The following is an 18975-nucleotide window of genomic DNA, read 5'->3' as shown; positions in this document are numbered from 1 at the left end:
AATTAAATAAAGCTAAATTAATAGATGATCAAAGGAATTTAATTATCCTTATGACCTTATTTTTTATTATTATTTCGCTGGTCCGCCGGATACTTGAGTATGGCTCTCCCGCCTGGAATCCAGAATACGGCATTCATATCATTTACATCGAATCGGTAAAAAGAAAAACTTGTGCTATCTGCTTTAGGTCTAGTAGATTAACACTAAATAACGTACTCTCCCTAGTCAACCGCAGAACGGTGCTTAAGACGCTTTTTGTTTTTAATCTTATTCGAATCCCGACTTGTTTCATGCAGATTAACAAAAATTATTACCCTAATTTTAAATTTTCATGAAGCTTTGTGAGTATTATGTTCTCACCATTATCTTATTATCTCTAAAATCTGACTCTTCGCCTCCTTTAAAACGTTTTATAATATACTTCTAGCACAGATTTAGATCGTACTTTTTTTTGTACGATAAACGGCGTCCCTCAGTCGGTTTTGCAGGAGGTGTGTGGAAATACTAAGGACTTCAGCCTGGCCTTACATTTTTCAGGAACACAAAATTAAACTTTCTGAAATTGCTACGGCTCCTCCTGAAAAAAAGTCACATACAAAATATATATATAAGTATAGATATATATATATATAAGTATAGATATATATATATACATATATATATATATATATAACTATATACAAAATACCGAGAGTCATTAATGTTGTCAAATTAAAAAAAACGCATGGCAACCTATAGAGTGCGAACAAACATGCATATTATATATCCTTGCAGAGGGTATAATGATTTCAGTCAGAAGTTTGCAACGCAATGAAGAAGACCCCTTAAAGTATATATATTCTTAATCAGGATCACAAGACGAGCCGGTTTAGCCACGTCATTAATTTTCTGCCCATTAGCTGTATAGATGCTCGCCATATCAAAATCTGAACACGGAACAACGACGCTCCATTGTTCGCTTTGCTTCTATTGCCTACGGCCTGGCCACCGATCTTCACAATTTCAATCGAAACATTCGTGCAAGCAGTGTAATGGTCGTCATCATTCTCGTGTACATCCTGAAAACAAATTGCTCTTGCGGACACTGCACAGGCCAGACCTCAATCTTTTGGATGTAGCTTAAATTTGGTACCCCAGACGCATAAAATCAGTTTATCACTAGACAAGTCAATCTAGCCATGTCCGTCTGTCCGCCCGTTTGTCCGTCCGTCTGTCCCTCCGTCTGTCACTCAGTTTTAAAGCTATTACTTGAAGCTTAAACTTTCCCAAAAGTCTTCGTTCTTTTGCAGGTAGTATATAAGTCGGTACGATCTGGATCGGACAATTATATCTTACAGTTTGGTGTTTTTTTAACATAGAAAATAACATTTTTTAATTACTTCCGAATTTCAAATTAAATTGTCCTAAAATCGGACGACTATATCATATCAAGTCGTCTAGCAATGCTGATCAAGAATATATATACTTTATGGGGTTGGAAACATCTCCTTCATTGCGTTGTAAACTTCTGGCTGACCACATTTATCAGTTTAGAACCCTGCCTGAGCATTGAACTTTTTTGTGCGTTGCCAAACTCTATTTAATCGCACATTGAACACAGTTTTCAGGTGACTTTTCCCCTGAAATCGCTTATTTTTAAAACGCTCAGTTAGTTTGTTCCATGCTGAGCGAAAGCCAGCATTGGGGAGTCGAAACTATGGAATGTGCTTCGTCACGCGTTTTTGAATTTAGATAAAAAAATTTTTGGACGGGCCTTAGACTGGTATTTTTTATATATATCGCCGTGAAAAGGTCCCGGAAAGTCGGCCAGCGAAGATATTCGCCAGAGAAAAGCTCTTTATCGCTAGGAGGGAGCCGACAGCTGTAGAATGTCGAAGTTTGGGACGGAGAGACTGGAGCTTGAGGTATTTGCTCGAGGATCTGAACTGATTTGATGTCTGCGGCGCTCTCGCCTGCTGTCAAAACGCAATCGGAGTATATGTCATATGCTGCCTTTACCGCTTGTTACATGGATAAGGTTGAGCCCCGGGAGCGTGCACAGTGGCCTCTAAATGGGGCTATAAATTGGGCTGAAGCGGATTTTGCTAATGGTGCCATGACGGAAAATAATTCATCATTTTAATTTCTAAGGAAACAAAATCGGTTAAACAAATTGAAATTAAGGAACCAATTGAAGCCCGTCAAAATATACGGTCACACTGTTAGTCGTAGGGTAACAGGGTATATTAGATTCGTGGGAAGGTATCTAAGAGGCAAAAGGAAGAGTATATATATTCTTGATCACGATCACAAGCCGAGTCGATCTCGCCATGTCCGTCTGTTCGTCTATCGATTGACCTAAAATAAAGTTTTCTACAAATGTCAAAAACGATTAAGTTTTTCTGCCGCCCACATTACCATGTAACGAAATAGCTGGTAGGTGGCGCTATTCAATATCGCTTTGCTGCTTATATATTCCCATTTCTCTTATGTTCTTTTAAGCTGAGTAACTGGTATCTGATAGTAGAGGCACTCAACTACATATATTATTTTGACTCAAAAGATAGGTAAGAGAAGACCACTATACTCGTACTTCAGTTAAATTTTTGTTTATTTTTATACTTTAAAGAAATACCCATTATCATCAAAACAGGAAGTAAAAAAAAAAAATAATTTCTAATTTATTATTTATTTTAATCAATTTAAAATTCGCGGGCTTAAGATGGCGGACTAGTTTCTTTTTTCTTGAGTGGGCAGGACTGTTGATGACATCTGGCGGTAATTTCATGTCAATGTCATTATCAGTATTAATTTACCAAACGATCAAGAGTGCATTTGTCGATTTTTACAATGTCTGATTTAATTGAGCAAAGAAGTGCCATTAAAGTGAAATATCTGCTGTGGAAACGTTGAAGATGTTGCGGAAGGCCTTTAAAGTTCTACCATGTCCCAGAAAAATATTTATAAGTGGAACAAAGACTTTAAAGAGGGTCGGGAACGTATTGATGACTTTGAGCGCTTCGGACGACCATCGACGTCAACAGATGGCCAACACGTCAATGAAGTGAAGGAATCAGTGCTCAAAAATCGTCGGTTGACTGTTAGACCCCTAATTGATGTGATCGGTATATTAGGATCTTTAAAATACACTTAATCCAACGTTTTTTCAAGTCCTCGAAACAGGCCAAATAGTCCCTTTCCGGTAAAGCCATGAGCGCCCTCGTCGATTCCGTTTTAATCTCTTCAATCGACTCGAAACGCGTTCCCCGGAGTGGTCTCTTGAGTCACTGAGCCAAATCAGGAGAATACGGTGGTTGCGGAACGATATACGTCGAATTCTTTGCGAAATGTATCGCAATATCGTGATGCAATGCGTCGAAGTGCTTCAAGCATACGACGTATAACGCTCAAATAATATTCCTTCTTAACGTTTGGCCAGGTAGTAGGAATTAATAGTGCACCACACAACGAAAATACCATAACCTTGATTAGTTTGTTGTTTCAGGGTCGTAAGCATAAATTCAAGTCTCATCGCCCGAGATTATGCATTTGAGCTTGTCCTGATAGTCAGAAAGCATCAACGCGACGAGTTTTTTGCATAAAATTGAGCGTTTTCGGTACCAAACGAGATTTGACTTTTCGTAGGCACAAATGGTATTTCAAAATGGTTTTTACAGATTTTAATATTCCGATCATATCAGTTAGGGGTCAAACAGTCAACCGACGATTTTTTCGTACAGTGCATTCAAATTGTACATGAACTGAAAAAAAATGTTTAATGTTTGATAGGGATTACCTAAATAAAACTGTCATAAAATGATGGTCAATTCGAAAAATTTACTTAAAGACGGAGAACGGACCATTAAGAAAGCAGAATTGTGGAAAAATGCACGAATACAATTTTCTTATGTATAGATTGATCTTTTAAAACTTATACTGGATCTGTTCCTTTCTGGCGATGCGCGGTGTAATGTTGAGTAAAATGATGGCTTAAATTTATAGTAGTTTTGCAAAAAGTAGGTACAAAGATTGAACTAAATTAGTAGTAATACTAAAGTATTTGAAGACGATGAAGTTATGATTGTATCTAGGCTACCACTTTATTGTGAAGGAACCCGCACTGATGGATAGTATATAGTAATAAAGTTTACTCTGCTGAACGCTAATGATACCTAACAAGGTTGAAAAAATAACACATTAAACACACATCAAATCAAAAAAAAAAAAAAATTATATATTTGGTGTTTTAAACATATAACCTCCTACGCTTGGAAATAACATTTTTATACCCGTTACTCGTATACTAAAAGGGTATACTAGATTCGTCGGAAGGTATGTAATAGGTAGAAGGAAGCGTTTCCGACCCCATAAAGTACACATATTCTTGATCAGGATCACTAGCCGAGTCGATCTAGCCATGTCCGTCGGTCCGTATGAACGCAGAGATCTCGGAAACTATATAAACTATACTATTTATACTTGGCATGCAGATTCCTGGCTTCCTACGCAGTGAAAGTTTGTTTCAGTGTGAAACATACAATTTCTCTTATTTGCCCTGCGTAGTTTGAACTGGGATCAAAACGTAAGGCTACCTTCCTACCAGAGTAGATTACCATTGCTTAATTTACCTACACTTGTAAATCGTAGAGCAGTGCTTGGTACTATTTTTATACAATATCTTATAAGAGGTAACATTGTTTCTGCAGATATTTTGGACCGCCTAACATTCAATGTTCCTGTTAGACTAACACGAAATTATTATCCTCTAAATGTGCCACTATGTACATTAAATTTTTGTGTGCACCAGCCCTTTCGCGTTCTATGTAATAACTATAACAACCTTTATCATTTAATTTGCATTTCAACGTCTATCCCGGTATTAAAAACTAATATTTTAACTTATTTGCTTCATTCTTAGTTGTGCGTTTCATTTTTATTTGTGTCTCTATTTGTTTTATGTATTTATTTTCCTCGCGAACTCTCATTTTTTGCCCAAATTGATGAAGGGCCCCGCGCCTGTCGTTGGCCCACTTGTTTGTACTGTTCGAAGTGCATCAACGCCTATATATATATAAACAATTCTGGGATTGCGTTTGCACTTTCTGGAGATTTCTCTAGCGCTTACCAACCACTCTAAGCAAGCATAAATATTTTAACTGAAAATGTTGGCCCAACAAAGGATTTCCCCGCCCACTTAAACGTGCATAACGCTGAAACATGTCTGACGCCATATGACCAAATGTAATCTTAGGTAGCGCTCGACAATCTCAAATCGTTTGGTATCCTAAGCTGATTAAGGGGGATCTGATAATGGAGGCACACGACTAAATCGTTTCCTTTTTTTTGTATAAGTTTAAATATGTTTGAAACCCTTTATTTTATTATACCATTTCCAACATTTATCTTTAAAATTTTTGTTTTATTTGTGTATTTATTTTGTATCATTCTAGCTGGCCACGGAACGGAAGCGAAAAAACAGGAAATGCATTTTACGAATTGGAACATTTCCAGCCATTGCTTTATCACCATATCCCAAAAGGATTACCGTATGCTGAATTTTACGCTCAACCTAACAACAAACCTGGGGCGTTAAAAATAGGTGGAATGCGCTTTTATACATTTGGGGCTCCCGGCTATACCTCACAGTCTGACATTCTTACTGGAAAGTTCGTTGGAGGAAGTCAAGAACCTACTTCTTTTACATCCCTGGCTTTATCCAGCAATCCAGATGTATGTCAGTATGTGCATGCCAATGGGAATACCGGCTCAGACAACGGCCTCCGCTACACTCCATACAATTACAATCGGCCATGTACTGCTACAGCAAATGCATTTAATGTGTCTGGCCAATCTCTCTTCTGCAATTATTTGCAGCCCCAGCAACATCAGGGTGCAGCGTCACCCTTCCAGACTTACCAACCATATGTATTACCAGTCTATCAGCAAACAAATTATTCTGTCCTGCAACAGAAAACTTTTTTGTCAGCCGCTACAATCCAAAATAATGCACTCGCTAAAAGTTCGTTTCCTATACCCGGACCAAAATACGCAGCGGGCGACTTCGCCTTTAATATGAACGCGCCCTTACCTGTTTGGCCCATATCCAGCCCAAAAGTAACCGCATTATCCTCTCGAAAGATAAAAAGTGTAAAAGATGCAGATAGTGAAGACCACTCTTTCGGCAATTTGTCGAAGGCCAGCGATGCAATAACTTTGCAAATCACAAACCTGGACTACTCGCTGGACGAATCCAGTCTCCGCAGCTTTCTAATGAATCAGCTTAAGCCCATTACCCCGGTTGTGTCACTAGTCTTCGAGGGAAGCTCATATGCTAAAGTCACTGTACCAGATCTTTATGTGAGAGAACACAAATCTTTAGAATGCAATACATATGTATATAATAGTATGACGTTGACAAATTTAATTATTATTTTCATAGTGCCCGCTTAGCAACAATCTTTGGCTTCTTAATGTGTAGGCAAGAAAATATTCATTTAAATGTTAAGTGGTTAAATCCAGAAAGATTTAAAATTAGGGGAATGTAATTTCTCATTAATCTGTATGATTAATCATCATTAATCTGTATGATTAATCATTAATCTGTATGAATCAAAATTAATCTGTGTGAATCAGAAAAGAAAGGCTAGCTTACCAAGTCGGTATAATAAATGTCATCTTGGATAACATATAGTACCGTCCGAACTGCTCTAAGAATTATTCTGCGGTTTGCAACTGGAGGGTAAGAGAATTAAAACTTATTTATTAAAATAAATGGATAAGACAATGTTAAGTTCTTCTGGTCATTCAATTTTTTTGAACACCTTCTAATAAAGTCAAGCGCAACTCAAGCTGTATTCGTTGGTGAAATGCCATCATCAAAATGTAGTACTCGGTCCAAACGAACCTAAGATCGTTTATTAGGGCTATTATATCCAATAAGCCCTAGTATAAAGGTTTGACATGAAAGAAAGTTATTACCCTACACTTAGTCCTATTTAAATACAGTTATTTGTCAAAGCAGCTATTTATCGGGATACAAGTCTGGTCTGGAAAGAAATATCATTGCACAGAAAACGTTATTTAACATCACCTGAGTACACGAAAAAAAGTTATATCTAAAGGAAAGTCATTTTCAAAAACAGTAAAAAGTAGTTTGTGATGCACAACAGTATTTGAAATTGTGAATTTAGTAAGAGTTACGCAAGAGTGAACAATAATGAAGATTAAATTAAGAAGCTTATGCAAGTCATTAAAAATATAATTAATGAAGGTGAGGCCCTAACTAAAACAGTCATCAATGACAATTATTTCCTGTGATTTATGCACATTTCCGGGTACCATAGCAGATGCTTGTTGTTCATACGTCCAGTAAACAGAGCTGAGGTTAAAGTCTCCCGAATTCAGGGCTAGCAGCCACTATGACACCACCTCCTCTCTCACACTGCATTCTGACACTGCATAATGACATAGTAAAAAAACTGTTTTTTTAATATCACTGAAGCTTGCAACAATCCTTAAAAGTTAAACACGGTGTTACCACCATTTATTATTTCTTATAGGTGGAATAGTATAAGAACTTTGGCTTGCCAAGAAAAATTCCTTTCTTGTTTATAATTATATTTATTTCATTTAAGTCACATTTACGAAAGCATCTAGATTTAGTTAAAGAAGTAAAGGAGAAAGGGTATCGATGCAGGGGAGACAAATTGTTGGTTCCAACGTGGGATGATATCGGTCTTTAGGCACAACCAGTGGGTCAATTCTAGAATCCGTGACTGTGAAACACCAGATTTGATTATTTGTTTTTAGAATTTCGCTTACTTGCTGTAATGATAATTCTAACAGACCGTCAACGAAATCTTAGGCAGATAAAGGCGTAGAGACAAGGGAGTCATGAAAGAAAAAAAGAAGAAGAAGATTGAAATCAACTAAAGCAGCCAAAAGCTCTCTGTGGGAAATAGGGGATATATGATGGACGTGGATGTACTTCGAACAGTACAAACAGGTGGCCAAAAGACAACAAGCGCGTGCTTGTTACGCGTCGGCCCCTATTATCAATTTGGGCAAAAAATGCGAGTTCGCGCGGAAGACACCTAAAACAAATAGAGATGGGATACAAATGAAAATATAAGGCATAACTAAAAATGAAGCAAATTAGTTAAAATATTAGTTTTTACTACAGTGATAGAAGTTGAAATGCAAATTAAATGATAAAGATTGTTACAGTTATTACGTAGAACGAGAAAGAAAGTACAGACAAACATTTTATGTACATCGTGGCAAATTTAACGGTTAATAGTTTCGTGATAGTCTAACAGGAAACTACGAAGGGCAAATATAAGAAATTTTTTTGGACTGACTCAATACGGTCAATGTGCACTTGATATTATGGACTTCAAGCCGACGAACAATATTCCAAAATAAGACGGACAAGTAATGTAAATGATAATTTGATTGTATAAAGGCCATCAACCTCTTCAGAGCAACGCTTTATAACCACAATAACACTCATGGTTGACAGTGGACATAAGTTGGAAGTAAAATTTAAGTTTATGGTTCAAAAGAACTCCGAAATCGTTAACTGATTACATACGGTCGAGTGGCGTATTTTTTTAAGAAAGTAACTGATAAACGTAGAAATACCCCTATAAAAAGTAAAAACGTAGTTCAAATTTAAAAGGTTGTACTTACACCATCCATTAAAACAATCAATATCTGACTGTAAGTTTTAAGTTATATCGTTATTTGATAAACAAAGCTTATCATCATCAGAATACATTAGTGCACGAGAATGTGTAGAGGAAAGATCGTTAATAAACAAAGTAAACAGCAAAGGGCCCTAAAGACTACCCTGAGGCACTCCAGATGTAACGTAGATCAATTTTGAAACAGCGTTCTTGAATATAACTCTCTCAGTCCTACATTTCAAGTAACTTGAAGCCCAAGTTAATAGGTTACCAGGAAACCCAAGCCGATATTATTTGAATAGAAGAAAAGTGTGGTTAACGGAGTCAAAGCCTTACTAAAATCTGTATATAGAATGTCAGCCTTCTCACTCTTTTTATGATAGTAAAAAAACTGATGAAATAGACAAATTAAAAAGATGAGGAATCGATTTACAAACGGTTGACGCACAAGAAATTCAGGAAGTCCATCTGGACCGGGATAATACGCTATCGTTATTGTTGCTAAATCTTTAAAAAGAGAGAGCTTTCGGTAATTACATGGGAAAAATACAATTTGACCTATTTAAGGGATTAGGGTAATTAGAACTTGACCAAGCTGTCGAACTATAAGTAGTTTGGAAAAACTCAGCAAATAAATCAGCAATTTCAGAATCCGTTGATGCCTCCATTGAGTTCAGACGTACCGATAAAGGCAATGCAGATGCCTTACGCTCGGCATTAACAAAATTGTAAAACTGTTTCGGATCATTTGAAAATTCAAATTTACATCGATTTAGATACATAGAATAGCAATGACTGTTGAGAACATTAATATCCTTTCGAGTCACCACATACTTCTAAAAAACTGCAGGCCTACCCAGTTTTTTATACTTGTTAAAACTGTTAGATTTTATGTTGTTAAGTCTTTAAAGCGCATTGGTAAACCAAGGACCAACCAAGTAAAGACCAGAAAGTTTTCGGATAAGGCAGTGGAGGCAGCATAAAGCTTAGGTAGCTTCATATTAAGTCCTCTACCATTTTGATAGGCCAAAAATAAAATGCTTAGTTTTTTGTCACCAGTTAAAGACTATTATTAGTTATCCGTTTGTTGGGAACAAATTCTTTAATTACCAATTCAGCATTAAGGCAAAAACTTTAGAACTTTTGAACAGATATTTTAAATTAAGTTTTCGTACCCAAGGGTGCTCAAAATGACCAGCACCCAATAAATCAAGCCGTTGCCAATATAAAAAAATTTTACATGATCTTAGAATTACCCACTGGTTATGAGAATGACTGATCAGCATATTACAGTCAATGCATCATCATCAAAAATCACCTCCTCTATTTAGCTTCATCCAGCTTCACAGGATACAAAACATCATCCAGCCTTACTGGACTCACATTGTCATCCGGCTTCACAGGATTCACTCACTCATCTGTGTCAACTTTATTTATAGGAGAGACAAGTCATACAAGAATCGACATTAAAGATCGGTTAAAGCAAAAAGCTTAAAAAAAATTACGGCATAGATACTGCCGAAAGTGGTAGGATAAGCCGGATGAATGATCTCAGGCAGCAATTCTTTGACCTAGATGAAGTGGTCCAGTAAGCGACTTTACCCATACACTGGTAATGATTATGCTTGAAGACTAGTATTACTAAAGGAGCTGGTCGAAAAATATATAAAAAAAAAATTTGTTAACCGTATGGCGACATGGGCCTCCTTTGGGCGGTACTGAGGTAAGCCCATGACGAACTAGGCAGTACACCCAAGGCAACAGCTGTTGCAGAAGCAGAACTAAATTAATTCTACACTTTATATAAAGGTATGTTCAATTGCAGCATGTTGAATGTAAAACTTGTAGAAAGTGTGATTATTTACCTGAGTGTATAGTACATTTTTGTCATAAAAGTGGTTATCAGAACGGTTGTTTGATGAAGGTGCGGTGGTCACTATTTTTGTATAGAGTTGAGAAGTGTGTATGTCCTTCAGTTCCTATGAACGCTGAGATCTCGGAAACTATAAAAGCTAAAACAGTAAGACTTGGCATGCAGACACGCAGGGTGACACGCCCACTCTAACGCCGAATATGATTATAAAAAAAATTGAAGCTGAAATTTATTTGTCACATTGACACCTATTGACTGACTTAAAAAAATTTGCCACGCCCCCTCTAACGCTCACAATCCGCCCAAAACTGTGGTGACCACAGTTTTCATGCTAAAAACAATTTTTTGCTAAACTGTATTTGTCTCATTAATATCTATCGATTGACCTAAAAATTTTGCCACGCCCACTTTACGCCCACAAAAGGCTTAAAAGCTTAAATCTGTCTGCTGCCCAAATAACATATACTGAAATAGCGGGTAGGTTGCACTTTACAATAAGGCTCTCCTGCTTATATATCTCCATTTCCCGTTTGCTCCCTTAATATTAGTATCGGATAGTCGAGGAACTCTACTATAGCGTTATTCCTTGTTACAACAATTTGTTGACGAATCTAAATAGCTGTAAAACTTAAAACAAAGATTGAAATCGTTAGAGCCTTTATTAACAAATCTGAAAACAAGCTAAAACAAGAAAGGAAGTTACATCGGCAAGCCGAAGTTTGTATACCCTTGCAGTTATAAAAAATGATTGATAATTTTAATAAATTGAATTCGAAATTCTTAAAAATATAAAAATTTATATTACCAATATCATAAGATAATAAGGACTTTTGGGAAAGTTTCAGCCCGATAGCTTTAAAACTGAGAGAAAACGGACGGATAGACGGACATGGCTAGATCGACTCGTCTTGTGACGCTGATCAAGAATATATATACTTTATGGGGTCGGAAACGTCTCCTTCGCTGCGTTGCAAACTTCTGCAAGGGTATAAAAAACATAGACAACAGAGAAGGGCCTAGACCTCTGAGATATATCATTCAGGTAACTTGAAATTCACGTTAAAGTATTGTTAAAAAACTTGAGGTGATTTAATTTTAATAACTGAAGAGGGTGGTTTACAGAGTTAAAGGTTTTATTGGATATAAAACGTCTGACTGCAAATTTTTGTTCAATCCATCTATTACAAAAGAAGCCAATTCGGGTAAGCTAGTGGTGGTCGATCATCGCCTAACAAAACAATGTTAACACGTTGACATCAGAGAGGAGCAAAAATGTTGCAAATGATTAGTAATAATTTATTCAATATTTTTTTTTATTTATGGGCGTGGTACATTTTCTTTTGTCAATCGATAGGTATTGATTTAACAAATACATATCAGTGAACATTTTTTTTATCATAAAAACTTTTAGCGGTGTTTGCGAATTGTGGGCGTCAGAATGGGCGTGGCAAACTTTTTTTTAGGTCAATGGATAGGTATTGATATGAGTAATCTGTTTACGTTAAAAAAAAATTTACAAAGCAATAACTGTTAAATACAATAAAATTAGTACGAGCCACACCATCTCATGAAAAATCGGATGGCCTTACCTACATTTTGTATTTCTTATATAAGTTTGCTTTAAGGCTTCTTAGTCTAGTATTGTCATATCAAGGAAGCCTGTCTTACTTTGGAGGAAGATTATCAATAGGCATGATGGGACTACTGCTAGGAAGGACCACTCTGACCTTGCCGCTTCCCATCTTTGTTCGCTCTTGAAGTCGTAACACACGGTTACTGTCGAGGTTCGGCCCCAATTTGCACAAAGAACTTCTCCTCGTTAGAGGTTGGGCCATGCGCAGCAATGACGGCTCATCCTGGTAGTGCTCGGCCTGCGCATCTGACCATACGATACTTTCTGCCATTAAAAGATCATCTTGGGAGTCGAGTCTTCAACTTGTTTGGCTGTCACCACTTTCGCTTTCCAGCATCGCAGGCTCCAGATCACATTCGCCATACTCCGCAGCAGTCTGGTCCAAGAAGGAAATCTCTACGGATCCATAGCTCTGCATGACTCATGCATACTCTAATAAACTGCACCTTTAGTTCAGCATCAGTTTCGTCGGTTTTTTGGACTGATTCAGTTGGTCAGCCTTCTGATTCCTGCCATAGGAATTTTGGCACATTGCCAACGGCATGTCCTTCCTTCTCTTGTCCTTCATATGCCAGCATGGCACCAAGAGTAGCGCCTATGAATTCCAGGCGTGGGAAAGATACCAGCCTCCGCGGAGCCACCTTTTTTTTGCTGTTCAGCAAGCAGCAGCAGATAGCGGTTAGATAACACACTACTGCGAATCCACTTTCGCTGGCATCTACAAGAGTGTGCATCTCCACCTGGTGCCCCGGCAGCTGTATAGGCATATAGCACCTGGGATGCACAATACGATATTGGGAGTGTAATGAAGCCATCGCTTCCATTTGATCCATTCTGCTTCCAGTCGTCCCACTGACTAACAGACCGCCAAATCTCCTTATCATATCTTCCTTTGTACCTTTCCACATGCCAAGAACCAGTTGTACCATCACACCCTTCTCTTGTCCTAGTGCCCCAGGACTGTTCGGGAGTTGGAAACCCAGTTGGGTATCTGGAATCCCGCTTGAGAATGTATATGGTGCACGGTTCTAGCCAAGTTAATTGTCTCTTCTTCTGTGTCAATGGTAAGCTTTCCCGGCTTATTAACGTTGACTACGGGGAATATTGGCAGATACCAATAAGGACTTTCAACTCCTATTGGTGAGATTGGTTTTGCATATCCTTTCCGAACGTACTCGTCTAGTTGTCGCCGCACCTCGCCACCCAGGTCTGGTTGACGCAAGAGCTTCTGATTAAGACAATGAGCTCGCTTGAGGGCGGTGGGCAGACTATCGGGTAGATCACTATCCTTTTGCCTCCACAGCAGGCTGGTCTCAAACCATCTTTCGAAGCGCGTTGTATTTGCCTCCAATTGCCGGATGGCCAGGAGATCGTCATCAGACTGGGATTAACACTCTGCTCAGTAACCCACTAGCTGTTCTTACCACAGTTATTGTCTTCCCTTGTGCGGAGGGCGCGTCCAAGACCGCAATGGTTAAGGTCGATCAGCAGTCTCGGTTGGACCCCGGCGTAGCCTTCCATTGGTAAGTGTCTTAGGTGCTTGTACTTATTCTTCATTCCTGCGGTCCAATGCATACAGAGTGGCTGTCGTTGTCCCTTCACTCCTAGGGCCGCCAACAGGGGCTCATCAATCAGGGTGAGAAAAGATCCGTCGTCTAAAAAGACGTATGTGCTAACTTGATTCCCATTGGAATAAAGCGCCACAGCGGCTGCATCTTGACGATGAGCAATACAGTTAGCCTGAACACCTTCACGGCTTTCCCGATGTAGCAATGGGTGGTGCTTCTGCGGACACCCTTCTAAGCCGCAAGTGCCAGCCATACCGCTAGACTGGACAACGTGGTTTCAGTTGCGCCGCCAGCACAGTCCTAATCACCTGATCATTTTCCAACGATCTGAAGTTGTCATCTCTAGGAACTTCCTGCACTCCTGAACTGATCCACAGCTTTTTAGACACACCTTGCATGCCTTACACACCACGTGTCGCCTCTCAGACCTAGCTTGCGAACTGGGAACTATCACGCTGTTCGCTCCTTGCGGCATTTGCGAGAGCCATGCGCTAAAGTCTGCCAGGGTACACACACGACGAGTCATCTTGTGCATGTCCAAAAAGGTCCGGAGTATGCATGGCAGTTTGGATACCCACTCTTGCGTTAGAGCAGGGTTGTTTAGGTACTGCTCTAACTTAGACGCCTTCATGGTGGCGCACACGTGTTGCACCACCATAGAAAAGTCGACTAGGTTCTCCAACTTCTTTTCCCTCACCGAGGATAAATATTTTATTTCTTTAAGCAACAAATCAATTATTATTTCCGGCCTTCCGAAACTCATCTTTAGTGTGGACAGTATATGCGATACGAAGTTTGCATGGAGCATTAAGCTCCGAACCGCTAACTTTGTTGGTCCCTCCAGTACGTGGCGCAACTGCGTCAGGTTCTCGCGTTCGAAAAACCACATAGGCCAAAACCAAATTGGGCAGTCCTCAGGCTTTCCGGAAAACTTTACCAAGTCAGCAACATTAGTTTTCCGTGCAGCCAGCTGCTCTGCTGATACTCTGGCTGCTGGTCGGCCCGACATGGCTGCACTGTTACGCTCCCATCCGGTACTCAACATCCATGGATAAAGTGACGACTTCTTACCGTTGAACCCTGGTACATGCAGTAATGTGTTGTTCGACACTTGAGGTTTTTGACACGTGGGTTCTTCTTCCCGTGCCAAATCAAAAAAAGAGCGAACATTTTACACGTGCAAATGGTGTGCACTTTTCCCATACATTATATCGATCGCCCTATCGGCCCAATATCAATAGTGCTAGTGCTAGAAATGTCCCGTCGAACTAGTTCTTATAATCTATCGCAACAACACTTTTGTTAGTTAATTTTGATTCGCTAGTCTGATAGCCACTTCCCAACTACCGCCAAATGATCTGCCGTTGATCTAGGCTTAAACGTTTAAATCTGTCAGCCGCCCACATAGCATATACTGAAATAGACTGTAGGTGGAGCCCTAAAATATCGCTTTGCTTGTTATATATTTCCATTTCACATTTGCTATCTTAAGCTGAGTAACGGGCATTTGATTTTTTGATTTTGGTTGAGTGTGGAATCGGACGTGTCCGGGGATTTTAGAAAAATGGGAAAGAACAATATCGGTCTGTGATTCAAATTTTGTTTTTGGAAGAAAAATAGCGCAGCGATATTAAAGACCGCTTGGATGCTGTGTACGGTAACTCTTCTCCTTCGATTGCGACCGCCAAAAATTGGTTTATGTAGTCGCACGTCGGATTTTGATGATAGTATCATACCACGAAGGAAAACGTGACAAAAATTCACGATCTCGTATTGGCAGACGGCCGATTGAAGATACTCGAAATAAGTGAGACTGTAGGCATGTCAAAAGACCGCGTGAGTCATATCCTGCATATCCTCGATCTAGCCATGACCGTCTGTCTGTCCTACGCAAACTAGTCTCTCAGTTTTTAAGCTATCGAGCTGAAATTTTCCCAAAAGTCTTCTTTCTATTGCAGGTAGTAACGGGTGTTTTTTTTAGAGGTATAGAACTTTAAGTTGCAATAAAACAACGATGGATTATTCAGAAACTAATTAAAAAATGTTATTTTCAAGCTTACAAAGTTATATGTTAAAAAACACCAAAGATATAATTTTTATTTCATGTTTTCCGACTAATTTTCCGATCGTTCCTATGGTATGATAAAATTTAATTCGAAATTCCAAACCAAATAAAAAATGTTATTTCCAAAAATAAAAAATATTAAAAAACACACAAGATATAATTTTTCAATATTATTTTACCACTAATTTTCCGATTGTTCTTACGGGAGCTATATGATAAAGTCGTCCGATTTTGATAAAATATTATTCGAAATTCGGAACTAATTTAAAAATGTCATATCCAAGCTTAGAAAGGTATATGTTAAAAAACACCAAATATATAATTTTTTTAAATTTTTGTTTCCTATAGTTCTTACCTTATGTTCCACCTTATGGAAAAAATAAATGCAAAATATTGCCTAACATGTAAAAACAAGTTTTTTTATTCAAGATTTCCAAGGTTTCCAATGGGGAAAGGTATCTTCTGCAAGCGTCTGTTAAGTCACTTCTAAGTAACTTCCAGAAGTGACTTCGGCGATATCGCATTCGGATCGCGGAAGTCACTCCCGTCGGGAAGAAATGTGCCACTTCGGCGGCACTTCTCGGAATCACTTCGGCGACACATCCAGAAGTTACTTAGGCGACACTTCCAGAAGTCACTTCGGCGATATCGCATTCGGATCGCGGAAGTCACTCCTTTCAGAAGTATCGCCGAAGTCACTCCTGGAAGTGTCGCCGAAGACACTTCAAGAAGAGTCGCCGAAGTGAATTCCCGAAGTGTCGCCGAAGTGGCACATTTCTTCCCGACGGGAGTGACTTCCGCGATCCGAATGCGATATCGTGAACGATAGTTTTCATCTTCTAGAAGTTACTTAGAAGTGTCAGAAATCTGCATGCCAAGTTTGGCTGTTCTAGCTTTTATACCGACCGACGGACAGACGGACATGGCTAGTTATCCTGATTAAGAATATATATACCTTATGGGGTCGGAAACACTTCCTTTTACGTGTTCCATTCTTTCCGACGAATCTAGTACTCTACAAGTGACAGGTATATTTACCAATAAATGTTTGGAATGTTACCCGATAGATAAAGTCGTCGATCGACATATTTGAACGACCAGAAAAGCGCAACTTCCAATTTATTATTATCTGGGTGATACTATCTGTTCTCAAACTTGTGTCTAACTGAGCAAACCAAGGCTCGGCCTGACTTCGTGTAGAAGAAAGGTATCCTGCATTCGTCCCTTATTCATCGGAACCATGACTGGCTCTGTCCTGACGCTGATCATCAACCTCTGAATGTTTACTCCCCGATACTGTATTTCGCTGTTGATTTTCTAACACTTGCAACCTTGTTGGCCATTTAAACATTTATACAACACAACTTTAGTTAAAAACTTAGTTAGCTAAAAACTCTAAGCACTGCACTGCGCTGCAACATTTGTTTTTGTAAGCGATTTGTAATACCTAAAAAACAAATGAACCCCAGAAAAAATATACCCATTTTGAGAATAGTGTAGAACGGTAGAAGACCTAAAATACGATATTATTTAATCCAGAAATACCCTAAGAACCTAACACAGAAAAGTTGCTGCGTGGCAGGACATAGACATTTCTATGTAATCCATATCCAATCTGATTTATTTTCAATCTCACTACCTAAATATTATAGTCTAATTTTTGGAACGTACCTACAACCTTGGTTCGTTAATCCAGAAAAATGATCTGTTGCCATTATGAGACTTCCCTTATCTTTTTGTTAACAAATTCAACGGCATAATTGATTGGGTTAGAACGGGTAAAGAAAGATATAGAGTCTGACCATGTTTCTTGTTCCCAACGGTATACATTATTTTTATACAATAAGTAAACTCCGTTTAGTCTGAAGTTGTTTACTTATATATTTTAAGACAAGACAGCCAAGATCAGGCCTTACACGTTGGGCGCCAACAATATCTTTAGCATATACAGTTTAGTTTGGAAAATGAGCTGGTGGAAAGAAATAACGCTTTGAGCGGAGTACGCGATGTCCTCGGCTTCTATTTAGGTCTGGTCGGCTTGGGGTGGGTTTTTTAATGAAAAGGGTACCGCCACGTTACCATTGCTCGAATGCTATTAAAGATAAATTAAATTTCGTGTACTAAGTTTGAGAAGGCAAAAAAAAGGAGAAAGTAAAGGAAAATAGACAAAAAAACAACACCAACAAAACAGAAGGGATAACCCTGCATACGTCACTCCCCTTTCCTCGCAAGGTATTGCGAAGGTGCATGATCTTGTATGTCTTTTATGCATCCTCAGGATCCCAGGGAGTAACTACACCTTCTTACCCCGGCACTCCGACTTCAATAATCCCCAGATAAGGAGAATATTAGTTAGACTTCATTATAATTGGTTTTATTAAATATAAATACCTACTTCCTTTCTCATAACGGCTAACAATATATTTTTAGCTATTAATTTCACATTTTGGTTTATATTTGGTTTTTATTCTAAGAATTAATAATATTTTAAATTCAGTTATATTCACTTATTTGAGTAGACTTGTGAGAAATGAAATATTGCTGAAATAAAAATTTGATTATATTAAGTACTAAATTCGTTTAATTTATATATGTATGTATGTATCAAATAATACTTATAAAAGAGAAAAAAATTGGAATAGGTTTATTTCAAAAGGGTTCGATGTGATTGTAAGATTAATTAAATTTAAAATCGTTTTTTTTATTAGGTTTTTCATTTTTTATTTTTGTGCTCGTAGTCTTTGTGTATTTTTTCAATTTGCAAATTTGACTTTACATAGGAACACGCGATTAATGGCAAGGGGAGATATTTATGTATGTATGCATTCCATTGTCGGCACTGGAAAGCGCATGGCGTAGGCCAGTTATGCAAGGCAAAAAAATCTTTTGCAGCGGATGCTAAAAAAAGAGAGCCTTCTTTCTTCATTCTCCTACGACATGTTCTTTTTCTTCGGCATTATCGCACATTTTCTTTTGCCTTTATTTTTTTTTAGATATTTTTTCCAGGTGGTGGGTAGAAAATGTTCTTTTAGTTTCCCTAGGTTAAGGCTTTTTTACATTTTTAAACCCTTGCAGAAAGTATAATGATTTCAGTCAAAAGTTTGCAACGCACTAAAGGAAACGTTTCCGACCCCATAAAGTATATATATTCTTGATCAGCGTCACTAAAC

The 18975-nt window shown here is 38.4% G+C and overlaps 1 protein-coding gene across 44 annotated transcripts in view; it reads left to right on the top strand.

The window, feature by feature from the left end:
* Positions 1 to 18975, top strand: part of LOC108032711 (meiosis regulator and mRNA stability factor 1) — a 430692-nt gene that overhangs the window by 180810 nt on the left and 230907 nt on the right. For all 44 annotated transcript variants that reach the window (XR_007765277.1, XR_007765278.1, XR_007765276.1 and 41 more), the window contains one exon: positions 5430 to 6336. Coding sequence is in view for 39 of the 44 variants with exons in the window: in XM_050890032.1 (XP_050745989.1) it covers positions 5430 to 6336 (907 nt within the window). In the remaining 5 variants the exon portion in view is untranslated. The remainder of the gene's footprint in view (positions 1 to 5429; positions 6337 to 18975) is intronic.

The sequence above is a fragment of the Drosophila biarmipes genome, unplaced genomic scaffold (assembly GCF_025231255.1).
Source record: "Drosophila biarmipes strain raj3 unplaced genomic scaffold, RU_DBia_V1.1 ptg000015l, whole genome shotgun sequence".
In the NCBI taxonomy this organism is placed as follows: Eukaryota; Metazoa; Arthropoda; class Insecta; order Diptera; family Drosophilidae; genus Drosophila; species Drosophila biarmipes.
Note: the sequence above shows the minus strand (reverse complement) of the source record. Positions and strands in the feature narration are given on the sequence as shown.